This window comes from Pogona vitticeps, chromosome 3 (genome assembly GCF_051106095.1).
Source record: "Pogona vitticeps strain Pit_001003342236 chromosome 3, PviZW2.1, whole genome shotgun sequence".
NCBI lineage: Eukaryota > Metazoa > Chordata > Lepidosauria > Squamata > Agamidae > Pogona > Pogona vitticeps.
This window is the reverse complement of record NC_135785.1, coordinates 19,404,324-19,427,667: the sequence shown is the minus strand read 5'-3', so window position 1 is coordinate 19,427,667 and position 23,344 is coordinate 19,404,324. Positions and strand designations below refer to the sequence as shown.

Here is a 23,344-nt window from a genome sequence, read left to right as displayed (position 1 = left end):
CGACCTCGGAAGGATGGAAGGCTGAGTCAACCTTGAGCCGGCTACCTGGGATTTGAACCCCAGGTCGTGAGCACAGTTTTAGCTGCAGTACAGCGTTTTAACCACTGCGCCACGAGGCTCTAGATACATATCTCCTGATACCACTCCCCTGCATCTGGCATTCTGAAATACAGTATCTTCCTTTCAAGCCTTTCATCCCCATTATAGCTTGTAACCTGTGATGGACTTTTCCACCAGAAATCTGTCCTATTCCCTTTTAAAGGCATCTAGGCCAGATGCCATCACCGCATCCTGTGGCAAGGGGTTCCACAGACTAACCACACGTTGGGTAAATCAATATTTTCTTGTGTCTGTTCTCACTCTCCTAACACTCAATTTGAGTGGATGTCACCTGGTCCTGGTATTTGCCCGAGAGGGAAAAGAGCTTCCTTCTATCCACTATATCCATCCCCTGCATAATTTTATATGTCTCTCTATTGTTTCTCTTCTCTTTATTTTATTTGTCCAGACTCATGATCCTTTCCAGCATTTTCTAAGTATGGTGGTGCCTTGCTTTACGATTGCCCCGTTTAACAACGAAACCGCATTACAATGAACTTTTTGCAATCACTTTTGCGATCGCAAAACGATGTTTCCTATGGGGGAATTTCGCTTTGCGATGATCACAAAACGGCGATTTTCCTACAGCTGATTGGTGGTTTCAAAAAGGCTGCCAGGTAAACAAAATGCCCCCCCTGCTGTTTTCTGGGACAAATTCCTCGCTGCACAGGCAGCGAAAATGGCCGCCCTATGGAGGATCTTAGCTGGACGGTGAGTTTACAGCCCTTTGGAACACATTAAATGGGTTTTAATGTGTTTCAATGGGTTTTTTCTTTTCACATTACAACGTTTTCGTTCTACAGAGATTTCGCTGGAACAAATTAACATCATAATGCGAGGCACCACTGTAGTAAATACAGTGGTGCCTTGACTTACAAACTTAATTGGTTCCGGAAGTCCGGTCATAACTCAAAATGGTTGTAAGTCGAAGCACCATTTCCCACTGAAATACATTGAAATGTAATTAATCCATTCTGGAAGAAGAAAAAAATCACACACACACACACAATCACTGCAAGACCCATCGGAAATGCTATTAAGCCGTTTCGGCCGAAAGGGGGTAAAGAAAGGCAAGCAAAGCATGCAAGACGCATCGGAAATGCAAAGAAAGCAAAGCAGAAAGCAAGTGAAGCGTGCAAGACCCATTGAAAATGCAAAAAAGCAAAGCAAAAAGCAAGCAAACCCCCCAAGACCCACTGGAAACAAGGGGAACCCCAAAAGCAAGGAAACCCTCCAAGACCCATCAGAAATGGAGGTAAAAAACCCCAAAAAGCAAACAAATTCCCCAAGACCCATAGCAAATGGGGGAAAAATACCAAAAAACAAACAACCCGCCCCATCACAGCACAGAAACATAACCCTCCCAGCCCAAAACCACACTGCAAACCCCAACCAGAACAGTTTTTAAAAAGCAGAAAGCAGCACCTTACCTTACCAGGCAGTCCGAAGCCTCCTCCGATTGCACTCACTCTGTTAGTGCGAGAGCTAAGAGCTATAAAGAAGCAGCCTCTTCGCCTACCAATTTGAATTCCCCGCCTTTTTCCCCTGTCTTTTTCTGTTTGTAATAGGAAGCTCCGGCCGCAAGTCAAAGCAAAATTTTGGAACCGGAGCTGGTCGTAACTCGAAATGGTCGTAAGTCGGGACATTTGTAAGTCGAGGCACCACTGTACTCAGAAGTAATTTATCATCCTCGTCTTCTGAGGACACTCTAGGACTGTACAGCTTTGTCTAAGGTTTTACAGGCTGGTTCTTCTCCCAAGAGGCACAAATCGGATGCCTTCACAGAGCTGCTACAGACAACTGAGTGTCATGAAAAAGCCCTTTCTAAAACTTTCTTTGATGACCATTCAGTAGCAGATCAACAACATTTTACACAGCTGTTTGGCATTATAAGCTGATTTTTTTCTGTACCTTTTACTGTTTGAAAGGATTTTCACTGATATTTTTCCCCATAAGATTGTTTTTACCAGCTCAGATAATTTACTGTTACACATTTCAGTATAATGAGATTGTTTTTTCTATGTACATTATCACACTTCATTGTTAGAAACTTTAGGTATCAAGTGCTGCAATAGGCGAAATGCAATAAATGGGGGGGAAGCCCTCTGGAGACGCATAATGGCTTATGGAAATTCTTGGCATTGAACAGTGCTGAAAAAAGGACTTATCTTTCCTTATTCATTAACTTCAAATTGTAATTTTGAATTGTTCTAAGCTGTTTTTTTAATGTAACTGCTTTAATATATAATTTCTTATTCAGTCTTTCTCAGTCCCATTTGAGGAAGGTGAAATACAAAATACATAATTCTATTTACCAACAAATAACTTGATTTAAAAAAACCTTTCAGTTCATAAAATTTTACCTACTCTCTTTCCTGTTTTTCTCTGCTCATGTTTTCTTGAAGTTGCTGCAGTTTTTTCTCCATCTCCTTATTTTCAAGTTCCAGATGAGTCTTCTCCAGCTGCAATTCTCGTATGCTTCTAAAGAGATGTCCAAATACTAAATTTTGTTTCAAATTATACCTTTTCTCCTCCATTTAAGGTAGTTGCAATATACATTTAATAGGCTGCAGGGATAGTTGAACTTATATTTTGATGTTTTGAGACTATACTGTAAACTTAAAGGGGAAAAAATCTATTTCCACCATTGCAGCTAAGGAAATTTTTAAAAGAATCAGGCCACCAAGAGAAGAAAGTTAAAATAAAACATCAGAAAACATTAATGCAAATGTTACTGGCATCCAAATTCTGAACACATTTACTTAGAGGCACGTCTCAATGATTTCAAGGAAGTGGTTTTGGTATTACAGTCTTAGTGGCAATAAATAGCTTGCACTTTACAGCACATATAAAAACCCATGAATTAACAAAGCACTTCAAAAACACTTAGAAGGAAATGAACTTACTTTGCCTTCAGTTTTACAGATAAGCCAGTTTTTGAACCAGGAAGTATCACAAAATCATTGACATTCATGATTGTCAAATCAGTCCAAGTTAGAGTGATCTTTTAAATCACACCAGCTGAAAACCAGCCTATAGATAGGGGAAAAAAGATTTAAGTTAAAGCAATATTATAACCAACCATTACTGATTCCATTTATACTAAAACATAGAAGGTAGGGGAAAAAGCACAAAAAGGGTCTCTACCATCTGCCCCAGTATTGCCACACATAGGAATGCCTTTATTTTTCTAATAATCTAGAACAGAATTTGTAAAAGTGTTTATTTTCTTATTTAATTTATATCCCATCTCTCCCAATAAAAGGACATAAGACAGTATATAACAGCTAAAATATATATGTATTCAAATCACTGCAAATTAAAACATTAACGCTCAATTATGATTAAACCAAAATGGTGGTTAAAACATCAATAGTTAAAACAAGTTAAAACATACTTGAAACACCACATAAAATACGTTATTAAAAAATGTTGCAAGGACATTTAGGGGTCAAAAGCCAACTTTAAATGGACAGTTTTCACCTGTCAGTGGAAGAGGCCAACCTACCTTGTGAGGTAGCAAATTCCAAAAACTGGCAGAAAATGCCCTATCTTGTATTTCTCACCAAACCTTCCTGGTATGGAAGTAGGACCAAGAGAAGAGCTCAAAGACTGTTGGCAGGGGAGGGGGGCGAGCAGAGCAGGATTATACGGGAAGTTTACAGTGCTTCAAATAGCCTGGTAACCAATCTATATGTAGCTTTATAAGTCATAACTAGAACTTTGAATTGGACCCAGAAATAGGCCAGAAGCCAGTGACGAGAGAATTCAAAGATTTGGACATAACATTACATTTGTTGACCAAATAAATGTAATAACTGAAAATGTAGTGATAATTTTAAATTATTTTGTGTGTGTCGTATAGACATAAAATAAATATGCACACAACGAAGTAAACATTTATCCCTTACGATGTTTATATTTCAAGTGTTAATACTATGGAAACGATTAAGCAACACAATCCTTTCTGGTAAATAAGGTATTATACCTTTATTGTTATTGTGTGCCCTCAAGTCAGAACTTATAGTGACCCTAATAGGGCTTTTAGAATTCTCAGTATGGTGTAGTGCAGGGGTTCCCAACCCCTGGTCCGTGGACCATACTGATGTAGTGCATGGACCAGCACCACGGACCTGGTGCTGGTCCGTGGCCTGGGCTGGACTGGGCCGCGGAGACAGATCTCCCACCCAGCCCACATGCACTCCCCCACACAGCCCATTCGCACATGCACGTGCCCTGTGAGTGCCCCTGCCCCTTTGCGCATGAGCCCGTGTGAGTACCCCTGCCCCTCTGCAAATGCATGTGAATGCACACACGCATTCCTTCATGCATGCGCACAAGTGCACCCTCGCCTGTTTGCGCATGCATTTGGGTGCCCCACCTTCCCCGCACACGGACCCCATCCTCCCCCAACCGGTCTGCGGTGTCAAAAAGGTTGGGGACCACTAGTGTAGTGGTTAGGGTGATAGACTAGGACTCTGGAAAACAGGGTTCATATCCCTGCTCATCTATGGAAACTGACTGGGAGAGTGGAACTAGTAAAACCACTCCTTAAATATCTCACCTTGAAAGCCCTATTAGGGTCATAATAAGTGAGTTCCTATTGGATAGCACAACACATACTAGGGATTTCAAGCTAAGTAAGATACTTTAGTAGAGGTTTTACCAGTTCCACCAGTTCCGTGGCTGAGTGAGGACTGGAACCCAGGCCTCCCGAGTCTTAGTCCACCACTCTACCCACTCCACCACACTGGGTATTTTTGGATGCAAATGGTTTTTCCACCACTGATGTATGGAAGTGACAGCTGGACCATAAAGAAGGCTAAACGAAGAATTGATGCTTTTGAATCGTGATGCTGGAGGAGAATATTGAGAGTCCCCTGGACTGCAAAGAGAACAAGCCTATCCATTTTGAAGGAAATCAACCTTGAGTGCTCACTGGAAGGACAGATCCTGAAGCTGAGGCTCCAATAATTTGGCCATCTCATGAGGAGAAGACTCCCTGGAAAAGATCTGATGTTGGGAAAGTGTGAAGGCAAGAGGAGAAGGGGACGATAGAGGACAAGATGGTTGGAGAGTGTCATTGAAGCTATTAACATGAATTTGACCAAACTCCAGGAGGCAGTGGAAGACAGGAGGGCCTGACGTGCTCTGGTCCATGGAGTCACGAAGAGTCAGATACAACTTAATGACTAAACAACAACATATTCACCAAGTTCCTTAACTTGTGGTTCGAGAAGGGGAACTAGACTATACGGTGTCATCATTGGTAGTAAAAGATTCAGGATGTCAAACAGCGCTCTAAATGCACAGGGCAAGTGAGAAAGAAGCTCAAACTATGTGGGAAATGGCAGATGAAAAATATCTACCTGTGATCCTGGAGCATCTAGGGCAGTGGTTCTCAACCTTGGGTCTCCAAATGTTCTTAGACTAAAACTCCCAGAAGCCTTCACCACTAGCTGTGCTGGACAGCATTTCTGGGAGCTGTAGTCCAATAACATCTGTGGACTCAAGGCTGGGAAGCACTGATTTAAACAGATGCCAATTGAAACAGCCTGATCTGCTCCTGCATCATTACACAATGAATAAATAATAAACAATTTGAATATCAAAAGATACTTTCTATCTGCTACTGCCTACATATTAAGTATGCTGAAAACAGAGGATACATATTTTTATTCTTTTCCCCAAAGGTCAACCTTCCTATGTCCAAAAATTTTGGTATGAATGATGCAAAAGACTGGATAGAAGGAAAACTAATGGTAGAGTTTAAAGCCCATACAGAAATATTTCTATTAATAATTTGATACATACCTGCTTTTGTTGTAATTAAATGTCAGTACACCTCAGGTTCAATTTTCAATACTTCCTGCCTACCAGAAAGAACCACAGGTTAAAAGAAAAGGTTTGGAAAGACCTTGGAGAGCCACAGTTAGTCAAGACAGCTAATAAGAAGAAGCCATTGGCAATGGTGCGGCTAAAAAATATTGTAAATAAATAAATAAAATAAATAAATAATGGGTCAGTGGTTCTTAACCTTTGTTACTCAGATGTTTTTGAACTGCAACTCCCAGAAACCCCAGCCAGCACATTTGGTGGTGAAGGCTTCTAGGAGTTGCAGTCCAAAACTCCTGAGTAACCCAAGGTTAAGAACTAGTGATCTAACCCATTGGTTCTTAACCTTGGGTTACTCAGGAGTTTTGGACTGCAACTCCCAGAAGCCTTCACCACCAGCTGTCCTGACTGGGGTTTCTGGGAGTTGCAGTTCAAAAACATCCGAGTAACAAAGGTTAAGAACCATTGGGTTAGATCAACCACTAGTCTGACAGAGCAAATCTCTTTAATTGTGTGGCCAACAGAAATCTGTGCACGCATTGAGAGAAGTTCAACAGGATTGTTTTCCAACTGAGGGCATACAAAATATTTATTTATTTATTATTTATTTATTTTATTTCTATCCCGCCTATCTGGTCATACTAGACCACTCTAGGCGGCTTACAACTGGAGCAACAATAAAATTATTAAAAACATTACAAATAGACAAAAATGGAAATCAAAGAATATAAAAGAAAAATCGTCAGGGATTATCTGTTGGGAAAGCCTGCCTATACATCAGTGTTTTCAATTGTTTCTTAAAAATGCCCAGCGAGGGAGCCGCGCGAATCTCAGGAGGTAAGTTGTTCCAGAGGCGAGGAGCCACCGCCGAGAAGGCCCGATTTCTGGTCTTTTCCTTCCGGGCCTCTCTCGGCGTCAGGCTCCTCAGCCTCACCTCCTGGCTCGCACGGGTGACACGGGTAGATCTAGGTGGTCCTAAACCGTTTAGGGCTTTGTAAGTAAGCATCAACACTTTGAAGTCGATGCGGAATCGGATGGGCAGCCAATGCAATGCGGCCAGAGTGGGCGAGATATGTTGGTATCTTCTCACTCCACTGAGTAATCTGGCCGCAGCATTCTGCACCACCTGTAGTTTCCGCAGCAGCCTCAAAGGTAGCCCCACGTAGAGCGCATTGCAGTGGTCTAATCTTGAGATTACAAGCGCATGTACCAAAGTGTTGAGAGCCCCCACATCAAGGTAGGGTCGCAGCTGGGCTATCCGCCGAAGATGGAAAAATGCGGTGCGGACCACGGACGCCACCTGGGTTTCCATAGTAAGCGCCGGGTCCAGATGAATCCCCAAGCTGCGAACTCCATCCCTGGCAGGCAGGGTCACTCCCCCAAAAATGAGGGAGTTTCCCAAATCCCCAACTGTGGGAGCGCCCACCCTCAGTACCTCCGTCTTGTCCGGGTTCAGCCTCAGCCCATTCTCCTGCATCCATTCCCGAACGGTCTCCAGGCAGCGCTGAAGGGACAGAACGGCATCTCCTGTAGTTGGAGAAAAGGAGATGTAGAGCTGCGTGTCATCCGCATATTGATGGCACAGGGCTCCACACCCCCTGATGACCCCCCCCAGCGGCCTCATATAGATGTTAAACAGCATTGGGGAGATGATCGACCCCTGTGGAACCCCACAATTGAGGCTCCACAGGGCCGAGACATTCTCCCCAAGCTGTACTCTCTGGGGACGGTCCTCCAAGAAGGAACGGAGCCAGGCAAATGCCCGGCCACCTATTCCCAACTCGGTGAGCCTCCCCAGGAGGATACTGTGGTCAATGGTATCGAAGGCCGCTGAGATATCGAGGAGGACCAGCAGAGACATTTTGCCTCTGTCGGCCTCCCTCAACAGGTCATCACACAGGGCGACCAATGCCGTCTCTGTTCCATGGCGCGGCCTGAAGCCCGATTGGAATGGATCCAGGGCATCTGTGTCATCCAGGAACGCCTGAAGCTGATCGGCCATCACCCTCTCGACTACCTTGCTTAAGAAAGAAACATTGGCGACGGGCCTATAATTGCCAATTTCGTCCGCCGCCAAACTAGGTTTCTTTCTTATGGGCCTAATGAGTGTATCCTTGAGGGCAGAGGGAAATCTGCCCTCAAGGAAAGACCCATTAATTATTACAGTAGCCCATTCCGTTGTTGAAGGCCTGGCTGCCTTGATTAGCCAGGCCGGGCAAGGGTCCAAAGAGGAGGTGGAAGCACGGCAGCGATCAAGCGTCCTGGCCACAGTGTCGGGCGAAACAGGCTGAAAGGAGTCAAAAATCACCGGACAAGACGGAACGCTGGACATCTCAGCTCGACTCACTGTATTCAAAAAAGGGGAGAGGTCCCGGCGGATGGCCTCCACTTTAGATTTAAAAAATGCTGCAAATTGGTCCGGTGTAAAACTAGGGGGAGGCCTATCACCCGGGCCAATTCCGGATAGGTCACGTACTATACGGAATAATTCCGCCTGCTGATTAGACGCCTCGCTTATCCGGTTAGCGAGGTATGTTCGACTGGCAGCCTTTACCTTGGCCTGGTAAAGGTTAGTAGCGACCTTAACAGCTATGCGATTAAAAACCGTCGGGTCCTTTCTCCATTTGCGCTCTAGCCGTCTCCTGACCCGCTTCGACGTCCGGAGATCCTGGTTAAACCAGGGCGCCGGGCGATCTCTGCGGCTGAGAGGGCGTTTAGGCGCGATCGTGTCTACGGCACTAGCCGCGGCTGTGAACCAGGCGTTGACCAGAGCCTCGACAGGAGCGCCAGCCAGGTCAGCCGTAACCCCTCTCATGGCATCCTGGAATCCAATCGGATCCAGTAGCCTTCGAGGGCGGACCATAACAATAGGTCCCTGCTCCCTGCGAGGGGGGAGAGCCATCTTGATGGTACACTTTATTAGGTGGTGATCCGACCATGACAAGGGGACCGACTCGAGGTCAGTCACCATCGGACCACTCTCACTCCCATTGGTGGAAAAGACCAGGTCTAATGTGTGGCCACCCACGTGTGTAGGGCCGTTGACATGCTGGGACATGTTCAAGAAGGCCATGGTCTCCAAGAACTCAAGAGCTGGTCCGGACGTTTCTGCCCCCGCATGCACGTTGAAGTCCCCCAGGACTAGTAGCCTCGGGGAACCCAGCAGTGCCGCAGAGACAAAGTCCACCAGCTCTGGTAGGGAAATGTCTGGGTCGCGGGGAGCACGGTAACCCAGCAAGATCCCAATACCGTCCCTGGCCCCAATCCACACGTGGAGAGCCTCAAGACCCGGCTTTACCACCGAGGAGCGCCTAACTACCTCCAAGGTGGACTTATAGAGGATGGCTACTCCCCCTCCCCGTCCCTCCAGTCTACCCTGGTGTTGGACAGCATAACCAGGCGGACAAATAAGAGCTAGGGGGGGACCCCCCTCTCCGCCAATCCATGTTTCCGTTATGCAGGCCAGGTCTGCATCTTCCTCCAAGATAAGATCATAAATCAGTTGGGTTTTATTAGATACAGACCTGGCGTTCAACAACACCAGGCGTAGAGTAGAGGGCCGGCTGGTCTGGCTACCTCGATATTGGGGGTTGGTCTCCGTCTCAGAACAAGGAACAGCCTGTAAACATCTGTTCATAGTTCTTCTGACACGAGTAGGGGCGGATCCAACGCCATATCGCCCTCTACCCGTAATCACAGTGATGTTTTGTGGCCCCTCGCTGGGAGGGCAGGCACCCCATTCCATGACAAGAAGAGAAATAAAAAGAAAAGGGGAAAGAAAAAACTAATAACTTAATTCAAATATACAAAAAAAGGATAGTACAATAAAAAGCTAAAGTAAGTACATCAATAAAAACATATAAACCAGCAGTACCAAACTTAATAATAATTAAATTAAGTTAAACAAAAATAGTAACTTAAAAAATAAATACTAATGAGAGAAAAATCACAATAGCTATCCCCCACATATATTAAAATTGGACTTAGTGCTATTAAGTCAGATGTTCTTCGTGCAAAAAGGAATAGCAGCAGCAACAGCGCTGACGGGGACCAGGCGAGAGATGAAATTTGCGCCACCATTTCCTCCTACGGGAAACGTCTCTCACTCAGTGAGCTGTAGGGGCTGATGTTCTTCGGCTCCCCTGGGCGCAGGCACGCTGGTCTAGTGGGACCCTAGAAGCAGCACTGACTTAAAAGCCTTCTTACCCCTTGAGCCAGGTGGCTGATGTTGGAAAGGGGGAGGCAGCCAGAAGCAACAGGGCCCAATCCTGCAGAACAGAGGAAGACCTAGCCGGCTCTCTTGGCAAAAAAGGCTGGCAGCTACTCAACTACAAACCCACTGTCTCTCACTCAGTGAGCTGTAGAGGCTGATGTTCTTCGGCTCCCCTGGGTGCAGGCACGCTTAGAAGAATGTTGCAGGAAGCAGTCATGAGAGGAGCCAGAATTGTTCATGGCAGAAAACTGTTGCCTGGAGTGAAATAGTCTGAATAGCGTAATTTAAGTTTTGTCACAGAACGATTATGCAAATATTGCTCTTGCTAGGCAAGATTTTTCCCCAGCCACTGTATATGAAAAAGGTCACAACTCTAATCAATGAAAACTTTTTTTAAAAAACTTGCTCCTTAACAATTTATTGTCACTCATGTTAGCATTCGGAAGAAACTGGATTATAACTTTACTAGGAAGATAAAATTTGAGGCCAAACCTCAGGGGCATGGTTTGTGTGCCCTACAAGAGGGTCTTCCATTCAGTTCTCGGTACCTCCTCTTCAAAGGAGCGGACAGCAGATACTGGAGAAAATCTCTCTCTGGGAAACAGAAAAGCCACTGCTGGCCATTTCAGGCTAGGCAGACAATTTGGTTCTTTTTGTTTCCTATGGTCCCTATTACTGACTGCAGTCCTAAACTCAGACCCTATTTTTAAAAACACATAGCAAACAACTTGAGACACTACAAATGTTACTTTTTATTGGTTATAAAGCCAGTCCCCTAGCAACCAGGGTTTTCCACTCCTCCCCCATGGAAGGCTTCTTCTCTTTTCTTTACAGTTTCATGACAAGCAGAGGTTTGACAGAATAAGCTTTTTTCTGACATGGAAACAGAAAAAAAGGGGAAAGAAGTTTAATCCAATAGATTTCAGCCTCCCTTGGAGCTTTTCTACCATTATTGACAGTTCTTAAGACACCCCAGCTTCGGGGAATGGGAAGGTGGGGGAAACTGAACCCAATCACAGAAACTATGCCTCACTTTTGGAGGTTGCTCCTGTCCTTTCAACAGCTTAGAAACAAGTAGTAGTAGTAGCAGTAGCAGTAGCAGTAGTAGTAGTAGTAGCAGTAGCAGTAGCAGTAGTAGTAGTAGTAATAATAATAATAATAATAATAATAATAATAATAATAATAATAATAATAATAATAATAATAATAATAATAATAATGATGATGATGATGATGATGATGATGATGATGATAGTAGTAGTAGTAGTAGTAGTAGTAGTAGTAGTAGTAGTAGTAGTAGTAGTAGTAGTCTGGAAATATTAAAAAGAAAATCCTAGAAATATGTATTTTTAAAGATGAAGCTATTAGAGGGAGGCAGAAAACGTGCTGTCTTCAGCGTTCGCTATAATCAGCGTTTTTCAGTATCTACGGGGGTGCTTAGTACCTGTCCCCCTCGAATACCGGGAGTTAAAGGCACGGAAGGCGAAACGGGGAGGAAAGGGAAACTGTCTTCTGTAGAACTTAATTGTCCTCCTTTTCAAGCCTGGATCCCTTCCTGCCTCTCCTCCGCCCAACCACCACCATCTTCCCCCCCGCCCCATTTCGTCGGCCCAGGCGGCGTCAAGCCCCACGAGTCCCGGCTCCCCCGCAGATACTCACCGTCGCCAGCCAGCGAGAGAGGGAGAATGGGAACGAACCCCTCACGGCTGAAGAAAAAGCGACTTAAACGCCCACCCTTTTCCTGAAGCCTCTCGGTCGCTTCGGCCGCTTCCAGGGCCTTTCTCTGAGGCGAAGCAGGCGCGCCGAAGCCGGCTTGGCCGTCGTCATGGCAACGGGGCGCTTTGGCTCCTTCCACCTTAGGAGCTTGAGAGGGGGAGAACGCGGGTGCCGGTGGTAGCTAGGACGGTTCCATTATGAAAACGGGGAGGTGAAGACAAAAAAAGCAGTTGGTGGCGCCTCAGGCCGTGCTTTTAAGAAGGCTTTTTATTCGGAGCCTCGCGCTTCCCAGGGCCTCAGGGGCCGCTGGCTGCGAAAGGCGGAAGAGCCCAACTCTGCTCTTCATGTTTATTCAGGAGTTTCCCTCTCAATTCTGTGGCACTTTTCCTTGACTGTGTGTGGATACAGTGTGTGTGCGCGCGCCTGTGTTTTCCTCAGAAGTCAGTCATGCTGAGATAGATAGGATTTTTTTTAAAGGATAAGAAGTGACCGAAAAGGTTAAAAAGAAGCAGACCTGTGGATTTAATAGCAAATTGGAATTCAAGAACCGTTGTTTAAGCCCTTGTTGGCTGCTTGAGGCTCTCAACGTGTTGGACTACAATTCCCATCACCCCTCTCCTTGGCAGGAGCTCAGGAAAGTTGCAGTTCAGCATGGTTATACCGTAATTTATGAGGGTGGTTACAGTTTTTCCACCCCAGTTTTAAGTTGTGGGGCCTAGAATGCAGTAAAGCTTCCTGGGTGATCTTGGACTAAAATCTCTGCTTTTAAGAAATTAGTAAAAACAATATTATTTAAAGCTGCCTTTTATTAGTGCCTTGCCACCTGATATGCTCAATTTTGTTTAATTTGCGTAAGATAGGTTTTAGTTAGGTACAGGGCTTTATTCTATTTATGGTATTTAGTGCAAGATACTTGGTTTCATTTATTAATGTGTTTTAACATGCTATGAACTGCTGAGATAATCCATGCATTATGGGGTGGCAAACAAGCTGAAATCATAAATAAATATTACTGTTATAATACTAGTAATCATCATCATCTTAGAACTGTAAGGCTGGATCATCTAATCGAGCCGGTCAGGGACACGTAATGGGAAATCAAATTCCCAACCTCTCCAGAACCCCTATCCAGCTGTCCTTTCTTAGCCCAGATTTGTTTCCCTAATCTTGAACGAAGAGTGAGATAATAAAGTAAATAAATAAATTAGAGGTATTAGCACCCCAAATGGATAACTAGGTTTGCTTGTTTGTCTTTGAAGAGCTACAAGGACTTTTTAAAAATAACCAGCAAGTGCAGACTTCCTCAGCTCTGAACCTAATCTGTAGTACATCTCGAATGTCCCTTGCAACACATGAAGATACCGGCACCCTGTGGTTCCCATTCCTCTGTCTGGACTGCCAAATATACACAGAATGCACATTTCTGCATTTCTAGAGGCAACAGCCACTGACACACACATGTTAGTGTGGCTATTTGTTCATTAAAATATCTACACCATATCTTAATTGTAAGGTGATAAAAAAGAGAAATGATGCTAAAATATAACGTGTAAAAGCAAAGCAAACAGGTACAAGCTTTCTTAGAGATCACTGAAAGCAAGGAGGTTCACCAGAGAAGATTTGCTAAGAATACTCTCAGTCTCAGTCTTAAGAAGTTAAAAGTACAGTACAGTATGGGTAAATAAGGAGACAGATCATGGAACACATAGGGAATGTATCAAATAAGCAAACCTATGATTTCCTGTCTGCCATACAGATCTTATAGCAAGTCTAAGGAACATGGAGCCATGTAGATATTGCTAGACTGCAACTCCCATGATCCATGTCAATACTAAAGTGTCATGGAGTTTCAATCTACCATGATCTGGAAAGTTATATATTCCACATCTCTGTACTGTAGGAAATAAAAATAGTCTCCCACAAAATGTTGGAGAACGCAACCCTTGCACAGCTCTAAACGTTTCTCTTTGTCAACCCACCTAAGGATCTCCGTTTATTTCTACATTTCTATTCTCTATAGAGAATATTTCTATTCTCTTGCGCTCCATGATCACTGCAGATGGTGACAGCAGCCATGAAATTAAAAGACACCTCCTTGGGAAGAAAGCGATGACAAACATAGACAGCCTCTTAAAAAGCAGAGACAAAGGTCCGCATAGTCAAAGCTATGGTTTTTCCAGTAACAATGTATGGAAGTGAGAGCTGGACCATAAAGAAGGCTGACCGCCAAAGAATTGATGCTTTTGAATTGTGCTGCTGGAGGAGGCTCTTGAGAGTCCCCTGGACTGCAAAGAGAACAAACCTATCCATTTTGAAGGAAATCAACCCTGAGTGCTCACTGGAAGGACAGATCATGAAGCAGAGGCTCCAATACTTTGGCCATCTCATGAGAAGAGAAAACTCCCTGGAGAAGACCCTGATTTGGGAAAGTGTGAGGGCAAGAGGAGAAGGAGACAACAGAATATGAGATGGTTGGACAGTGTCATCAAAGCGACCAACATGACTTTGACCCAACTCCGGGAGGAAGACAGGAGGGCCTGGTGTGTTCTGGTCCATGGGGTCACGAAGAATAGGACACGACTTAACAACTAAACAACAACAATTCTCTATAAAGTTATCCCAAATTGGCTTAAAAACTTAGTGGATGTGGAAGGATTGCTTTCTTTGAGCTGTATAAATCAGACCTTAAGTTGGCATGAGATCACTGGATAACTCAGTGAGTAAAGTATCTGGCTGTGGAGCCAGAGGTTGGGTGTTCGATTCCCCACTGTGCCTCCTGCAAAGTAGAGCTAGCCTATGTGGTTTCGGACAAGCTACACAAGCCCTAGATGCCCCCAGAAAAAGAGAATGGTAAACCACTTCTGGTACTCTCCACCTAGAAAACCCTGAAAAGGGTCACAAGAAGTCAGAATTGACTTGAGGGCACACAATTATTATTAAGTTGCCATGAAAGCTATCTTCATATTTATTTGAGAAAAGACATGTTTCCACTGCACCAGAAAACAAATTGTTCCCTTAATTAACAGTACAACCTCAAGACAACCAAGGATCTTTGAGATGGAGAAGTCTTATCTGTCACTGGCTTTAGTGGATAGTAGCCCATCAGATAAATGGAACAAAGTGAGATACATTCTGCAAATATTTTTTTTCCAAACTGAACTTGTAGTCTTTAAAATACCAGAAGACTCTTTGCTGTTTCCACTGCAACAGACTAACATAGCTGTTCCCACTCCCCGCAAAATTAATGCAACCCTGCATATGTTTATTTAGAAGTGTATCACAAGTTCAATGGACCTCTTCCCTGGTGAGTGAATATATGACTGCCTGCTTTAATTTACTGTAATTCACTTTGTACTGGTTGGTGTGCTCTGCATTCCTTGTAAAGAAAGGATCTCAAGAGACCTATGTTTTGAGAGGTCAGCTGTTTATTTTTGCTTTCATGAACAGGTACTGGTTCGTCAAAGGTCTATTTGACTCATTTATTTTGTGCCTGATAATTACTTAGCTAAATGCTTGGGAGCGGCTGCATACTTTCTCATTCACCAAGTGGCATTCCAGCTTCTTAACTGTACACCAGAAAAATCAATATAATATGCAGCATGAAAATTACATCCTTGGGTAATGTGGACTGGCCATCCACAGAATACCTCTCAAAAAGGTCACAGTCCAATTCATAGCCATTAAAGGTAGTTTACTATGAAGTAGATTACAGTCACACTAAAGGAAATCCCCATCTTCTGTGTGTTATCCTACCAATACATGATATAGCTTGAAGCCATTTAAGCAGTCTGACAGCTAAGCCATACAAAATAAAGAAATCCATTTTTAAACTTGTATGATTCATCTTTCTTCACATTATTTGCTTCAAGGCAAGATTTGTCAATTTTCCCAGTAGACAATATTGTCATTACAGTAGGTTGTAGGAGCAAACTGTGTCTTTACATGAAAGTTGCCAGTTTGGGATGTAAGGAATGGTTCCTTGTTTTTAATTAGAGATGTGATTCTATTCCAATTGATACCAACATTACAACTGCCTACAGTGCTGAAGTTATAAAATGCATTGTCTTCAAAGATAGCCTGTTTCAGTGACAAATTGCTTTTATTATTAGGCAGTTCTTCCTAATGCTTGGATTGGTTCAGAGAGCCCCATGACACACTAGTTAAACTGCAGTACCTTAGTCAAGCATCTGCTCATGACCTGAGTTTAATCCAGCTCAAGGTTGACTCATCCTTCCAAGATGAGTACCCAGTTCACTGGGAAGAAAAGTGTTCCTTACATAATTATGTCGTAAACTGCTCCAAATATTTGAAGTAGACAAGTATATCACATGGTCTCCAGACTATTCACACCCTGCTCCCTCAACATTACTCAGTTTGGTTTCTAAACCTTTTCAAGACATTTGTCCACATCTGTAATATTTTTCCCTTTTGCATCATGCTGAATAGCATAAAGCGAGTAACATGTTTTCTTGAGTCAGAGCACATTACTCATGTTGTAGGTCTGTAGAATTCAACCAATGAAATTAAGAGAATACTGTAAGAGATTATTTCAGCCCCAGGGACCTGTTCTATGAAACCATCCTCTGATTTGTCTAACTTCTGAGTAAATGGGCATAGAACTGAGCTGTGCTTCGTATCTATGTTAATGTTCAAGCTAGTAAGAATGACACTGGCCCTGCCTACTTTGCTTTGGCCAAACTTTCATCTGGTATATGGTCCTCAAGGCCTTTCCCAAATTGGGATTCAGAACCTGTCCTGTATTGGTCATCCACTTCTGCAATAGGTCTTGGCAGAGCCATGTTTTCCTTTTCTATGCTTTATAGTGGCCACATGAGATAAAGGCTCTTGTGCCTTTAATGGTGTGAGATCCACTGGCTCTAGCTGGGTCCAGGGAGGCTCCTTCCTCCATCCCTGGATCAACAAATGAGACTGTGGATTATTTGAAACAAACAGGGTTTTGTTTTTGTTTTTTTACAGTTGGAAGATGGGATACAAATGAATGGCAGTTTGGCTTCTTCAAGGTAGTTCCTTTCACTTCCCTTAAGTCAGAATCCAAATCCTGTAACCCCCCAGTTAACTTTACTGGAAGGATTGCCAGTTCACTCCTTCCTATTGTGGCACTCTGTGGGCCCAAACTGTGAGGCCTGCAAAAAGGAGGGTTGATATGCCTGCGCTAAGGGCAACAGAGGCAGTCCCTGAATTACAGGCAGTTCCCCTGGTCTTGGTTCCAAGGGATGTGTCTCTCCTCCTTATACTTTTGTTCTCGTCAAAAACAGGGCCAAGGAGGAGGTTGGGAATTGAATTGCTTCTCCCCTTGTTCTTTTGACACTCAAAGCTGCATCAACACCCCAGCCCAAGGGTTCTCTTTGTAAATATAGTCCCACTCTTCTGGGAGCTCAGGCTCCTCCAAGAATCTCCATTTCCCTGGAAGCTCTTGTCTGGTTCTTCCAAGGCATCTCCCGAGGTCCTTCTACTTCAACCTCCACCAGGATGTTAGGGAACATGTCCTTACTTTGGGTCTTTTGTTCTACCTTGTCCCTTGTGTCTTCCAGCAGCATCTGAGTCTCTGCCTGCAATGCCTGCCTTATGTTCCTCAGATCCCAGAGGCCCTCTCCCCCCCATTCTCCTCCAAGGGTTGTTCCTCCTTGGCAGGCTTTCTGCTCAGATCTCTCCCTCTAGGGCAGGGGTTTTAAACTCAATTTACCTGGGGGCCGCTAGAGACAGAGTCTGGGTGAGGCTGGGCCACATCAGATTTTCCGCCAAGCGGAGCAGGAGCCTGAGGAAGCCGCCCAGGAGTTCCCTTAGCCGACAGATAGGTGGGCTGGCTGGCAGGCTGCAGTTCTGGATGGAGGGTGCAAGAGGTGCTGTCATGGAAGAGAGCCGGCGAGCGAGGCAAGGCTCTTTTTTTTTACTCTTGACAGCAGAGGATGTGTGGGCACTTTGGGGGCACAGGCAAGGCGAGGGCCACAAACTATCATCTGGGGGGCCGCAAATGGCCCCCGGGCCACATACAGTATTTAAGACCCCTGCTTTAGGGCCTCCACCTGAGTTCTCTGTTCCCAAGTCCCTTCTGTGCCATTTCCTCTGGTGACAGTTCTGCCAAACTGGCATCTCCCTGGTCTGCCAGGGAGCTTACTGTATTCCCTTGGGTCGTAGGTGGAGGCAAGATGGCCCGCCCGCAGGGTGACCTGTGCCCCTGTTGTCCTCACAAATAATCATGTAGGAAAGGAATTTCTACAGGGGTAGCTTGTGTGTAATCTGTAACTCCTCTTCCACACAACTGTTAAAAGTACATGAGACTTCTCCTCCATTTATACATTCTGCCAAGTTGCTTATGCTGTGATTCACATGATTAAAGTTTTCCTCGTGCACTATTGAGAATTAATCATGGTTGGCACCTAGCTTAGTGATATTGTGCACAGCTCACAAATCAGGACATTTGCCTGCTGAGTTTTTTGTGGAGCAAAAGGGAATGCCCCCAGAAGACCAGTTAGAGTCCCCCATACAGATTGTTTAAAAAATAATATGCTCTCTATCATCTGCACAAAGTGTAGCATAGGTGAAGTAAAGGTTCCCCTTGACATTTAGTCCAGTCACTCTAGGGCGTGGTGCTCATCCCCGTCTTCAAGCCATAGAGCCAGACGGTTTCTGTGGTCACGTGGCCAGGGCAACTAGACCCGGAATGCTGTTACCTTCTCGTCGAGGTGGTACCTATTTATCTACTCACATTTTTACATGTTTTTGAACTGCTAGGTTGGCAGGAGCTGGAACAAGCGACGGGAGCTGACTCCATGGCATGGATTAAATCTTACGACTGCTGGTCTTCTGATCTTGCAGCACAGAGGCTTTTGCAGTTTAACCCACAGCAGCACCACTGCACTGCAGGTTAGTGTGATATACATAGATACAAATTAAGAGGTAATTGCTCTGACTCAGAAATCAAATGCATCTCAGTACAAGGTTACTGCGGGTCCACTGAGCTGGCTGTCCCTTCTGATGATAATTATTTAACTTTTAAAAGGATTTCAATGGGATAGCCTTCCTGACATAGGACTGCTCTCTGTAAAGAAGGATACCTGGCCACCCTAAGTACCACTTCCATTCAGTTCAATGGAATGTACACAGAATTTCCTTCTGGGTGATTCCCTTGTTATTTCCATCTTATTTGTTCAGTACTTGTGTATTTCAACGTGTGCATTGGCAAAAGAAGAGACTCCTGAAATTCTGCCGAAGTCCATTTGGTGGAGTTGCATTCTCAGTTATAAACAATCTACATTTCTCAGAACTCTAAACTCCCATCATATGCTTTTAGCTTTAACTTAACCATAAGAAACAGGTGATGCAGTGCTTTTTCAGAGTATACTTTCATATTAAAGCATATCTTAGAAAACTTTTAAAGCAATCTGTGAAATATTTAAAAACCCGTTAAAAAGGGAAGAACTTATGAGAATCTTTACAGCTGATTGAAATATTTGTCACACCCACATTCCTTTTGAAGTAGTGATTCAGAATTATATATTTTATTTCTAAGGGGAAATAAAAACAATGATGTGAAGCAATCAGGAAATCACAAATGCAAATGTTGTGTTGGAAAGAAGACTGCAAAGCCATGCACGATTATCCTTTTGAATTCGCTAAGGCCAGATCTTAGAAGTAATGAGTTACAAGTAATGCAATTGCCTGTGATGAGTTGCCTTTTTTGTAATGAGGCAGTAACCAATTGCATGTAAAAAGCAAAGTAATAACACAGGAAAAAAGTTATTTTAGTGGTGCAGTAAATAACATGTTCTAATTATTTTAAAAATTAATTCAATTTTTTTTAAGCCTTTTGATGATATGCTTGCCATTTTGTGTCATTCTGTTTTTCATACCACAATTTCTTTTTAAAAAAAATTCAAAACAAGTATCAAACATATAACAAGTAATGCAACAAGTTACTTTTTTCAGATTGTGACAAGTAACAGCAATGAATTATATTTTGAACACTATAGTGAATGCAAATAACTTTTTACAAAGTAGTTTTAAGAAGCTCAGAGAGCAAGAGAGTTGCGTTTCCCAGCAAATGCGCAGGGAGTCTAATCTGCAATCTGCACATATATGTTTAAAAGTAAAATCTGGTGCAGCAGAACTATCACTGATATTACTTCTGTTATGTTGCTTGGGCAAGCATACGCAAAAGGGGATAGTGCTCTTCCTTTTAGTGAAACCTGTCCTTTTTTCCACTAGGCCATCCTCTATTGGTTCAATAAAAGTACAATAGGATTCCTGTATCTGCAGGATTAGTATCCATGGTTTACTGCAGCCTTGTATACAACATACAAGGAACAGGCCTTGTGGCCTTTGTCCCACTCTTTGCATGTTGTACATGGGGATTGCTGCTATCAGTGGTTTCAGGCATCCGCAGTAGATTGTGGAACTTATTTCCTGTGGATAGCGGGGCTCCTACCATATAATGCTCTAACAGGGGGAGGCTGATGATGACCAAGATGCCAACTGTGTGCACCTTACAAGAACAGAAAATACATGCAATTTCCCTCTTCTGCCCCAAAGTATGTGCTATAATCACCAGGGTTCTTCTTTTTCTGAGTTTACTTATTATATATTCTTCAAATAACTATAAGCTCAGCGATTGCACAGGTCAGCTATTATTGTGACAGGGAGAGGTGAGTCTGCAAATATTATTCCCTCACGATACTTTTCTTAAGTTCAGCCAGCATTTCTAGTAATTGCAAGGTACAGACATGAATACTCACAGAAAGCAATCTGAAAAATTATATGTTCACACACAGATAGGAGTCAGATTTTGCAAGTCACTCAGGAAATGAGAAGTTAAGCCACCAGGCCAGCAAACAGAAGAGCTACCTTAATGACCTGTTCCAGCACGCCAGTAGATGCCTGCATTGTACAACCACTTGAAGCTTTCTGAAGTCAACACGTATGGCCTCTGCTTGATCATATTACTGTCAAAGGAAAGGTTATCAAAATGTCTGCTGTGCAAATGGTGTAATATTACTAGCTGGCAATGTAGGTGGTCTGCAAAAATTGCTTGATGAAGTCAATGAAGTAAGTAATTAACATCGCTTAGAAATGAATGTTAAGAAAATCAAGTCCATGGTAATCAGTAAAACTCAAGCAGCCCAAGAAATACAATTAAAATCCAAAATGAAAAGAAGTATTATTCTCAGTTCTTCAGCATGGGATGAAATCATGGGTTTTTTTTTAAATACAAAAAGATAGAAGCATTTAAAATGTGTACTTATATCACAGTTATTAGTAATTTCTTGGATTAAGAAGGTGACCTGTGAAGAAGTACTCCAGTGAATAAATAAAGACCAAGAAACCACAAACGTAAAAAAGCAGGTAACAAAAGCACTTTGATCATATCTTGTTGTTATGCGCTATCAAGTTGCCTTGGACTTGTAACAACTCTATGAATGAGCAGTCTCCAGAATGTCCTGTCCTTAACTGCCCTATTGAGCTCTTTTAAACAAAAGCCTGTGGTTTCTTTAGGGAATTAGTCCATCTCATATTTGGTCTTCCTCTTTTCCTACTGCCTTCCACCTTTTCCAGCATTACTGTCTTTTCCAGATATGATTGTATAATAAGGAATCAAAAGTGCAGATTGCCATAGCTGTTTCTTGGAAGTAAAATAAATGAAGAAAGAAGTGCGGGAAGGAGAACAACTTACTGAGTGAAGAACCTGGGAGACTAGTTTGGATGGAACATAACATCACTGTTTAAGACCACCACATCTCTAAGTCTGAATAAGGTTCCCCTTGACAATTTTTGTCCAGTCGTGTTCGACTCTAGGAGGCGGTGCTCATCACCGTTTCCAAGCCATAGAGCCAGCGTTTGTCCGAAGACAATCTTCCGTGGTCACATGGCCAGTGCGACTTAGACACGGAACACTGTTACCTTCCCACCGAAGTGGTCCCTATTTATCTACTTGCATTTGCATGCTTTCGAACCGCTAGGTTGGCGGTAAGTCTGAACCGCTAAGTCTGAATACTCATGAGGATATCCAAACTACTGTAGGAGAGGAGAAGGAACAGGTAAGCCACCTTTAACTTCAGGGATATACATCTCTAAACTGTGTGTGAAGCTTCCTGCATGTTACCTGCACATGGCATGCAAGATTTTGATGATTAATATTCCCTTTTTTACCTGGCCTGTACCTTGGAAGGCTCCCGCTGGGTGCTTTTTAGTGTCAGAATAACAGCAGGACTTCAAGTCTTTTAAGCCAGTGGTCCCCAACCTTGGGCCTCCAGATGTTCTTGGACTTCAATTCCCAGAAGCCTTCACCAGCACCTCTGCTGGCCAGGATTTCTGGGAGTTGAAGTCCAAGAACATCTGGAGGCCCAAGGTTGGGGACCACTGTTTTAAGCCATGTATACATCTTTCATTTCCTGGTGCCAAACGCAGAGTTGCACTTCCATCTTGTACTTCTTGTAAGACATGGACAGCCTAATTCAGTTTAGAGATGCCAATATCAGCATGAAAAAAAGAGTACAGTGTTGCATACCTGGAAATATATAAATATTCTACAAAGCTGACGGAAGTAACAAGGGCACAGTCAGGCAGAAACTTTACCATACATCCCATTGAACTAAATGGGAGCTATAGTTAGGGCCATCAGTCCTACTTTACAGATGGTAGTCTTCTAGTAACAATTTGTACTTGGAAATACACAAATGCTCTGCAGAGTCTACAAGTCTGATGGGGAGAGCACAATCCAGCAGGAAGTTCTACATTTGTTTGTTTCAGTGTTTACCCCACCCATCTAGTGGCAAAGCCATTACATATGCTCCACTGAACTGAATGGAGTACCAATTAGATGGTCAGGTGTCCTACAGAGGCGGTCCTCTGTATGAAAGTCTATTTAGTCCAAGACACCTAAAAGATAAGGAACCATCAGAAAAGAGAAGTGGCCTTTTAGTTATTCCCTCTTCCGACAGCTCTAGACAGGGCAGAAACACAGTTTGCTGAGACACAATACCATGGTGTTCAGTTGTATTGCACTTCTGTTTAAATTATGTTTTAGGAAATGGAAAGGTGTTCAGGTATAGTTTTATTTGACTAAAGAATACTGTACAATATATAAGCCTTGGTTCCAATTCTCCCAGCTTCCTATGCAATCACTTTTGTGCTACTCCATTTGACATGAAATCATGCTGAAGCATCTTAAACTGTCATCGCAGAATTTTCTCTAGTGATCATCTTGTATTGGAAAATTTAAAATGTGGATATATAGTGCCATTACCTTCCCCTTGCAACTTGTCCATCTGATTGTATTCATCTGTGCACTTGCATGAATGGCTTTGAAATGCCAGAAAGACCATCCAAGTGATGCATTCCTAAGAGCCAAATATTTCAAGGAGAAATGTAAACACATGTCCCTGTCTCCCTTATTATACCCAATGGGACAAGAAAGCTTATTTTCAGCTGGATCTTAGCCAATGTGGTTTTATGCACTGACAAGTC

At 43.4% G+C, this 23,344-nt stretch overlaps 1 protein-coding gene and 1 long non-coding RNA gene across 5 annotated transcripts in view; one reads left to right on the top strand and one right to left on the bottom strand.

Moving 5' to 3' along the window:
* The window catches only part of ZBBX (zinc finger B-box domain containing), a 66,773-nt gene extending 54,766 nt beyond the window's left edge, over positions 1–12,007 (bottom strand). Inside the window, exons 1-4 of one of the 4 annotated variants that reach the window (XM_020805761.3) lie at positions 11,882–11,996; positions 5,914–5,972; positions 3,006–3,132; positions 2,467–2,580 (exon numbers count right to left, since the gene is read on the bottom strand). In XM_020805761.3, coding sequence (XP_020661420.3) covers positions 2,467–2,580; positions 3,006–3,073 — 182 coding nt within the window. In that variant the 5' untranslated portion in view covers positions 3,074–3,132; positions 5,914–5,972; positions 11,882–11,996. Of the gene's footprint in view, positions 1–2,462; positions 2,581–3,005; positions 3,133–5,913; positions 5,973–11,806 lie in introns of all 4 variants that reach the window. The other 3 variants (XM_020805763.3, XM_078389688.1, XM_078389687.1) reach the window with 3 other exon arrangements.
* A 6,368-nt stretch (positions 12,008–18,375) lies between these two features.
* LOC144587945 (uncharacterized) lies at positions 18,376–22,762 on the top strand. Its single transcript, XR_013543215.1, has 2 exons — positions 18,376–18,748; positions 20,653–22,762. It is a non-coding gene; the product is annotated as an uncharacterized LOC144587945 (long non-coding RNA).
* The last annotated feature ends 582 nt before the right edge of the window (positions 22,763–23,344 follow it).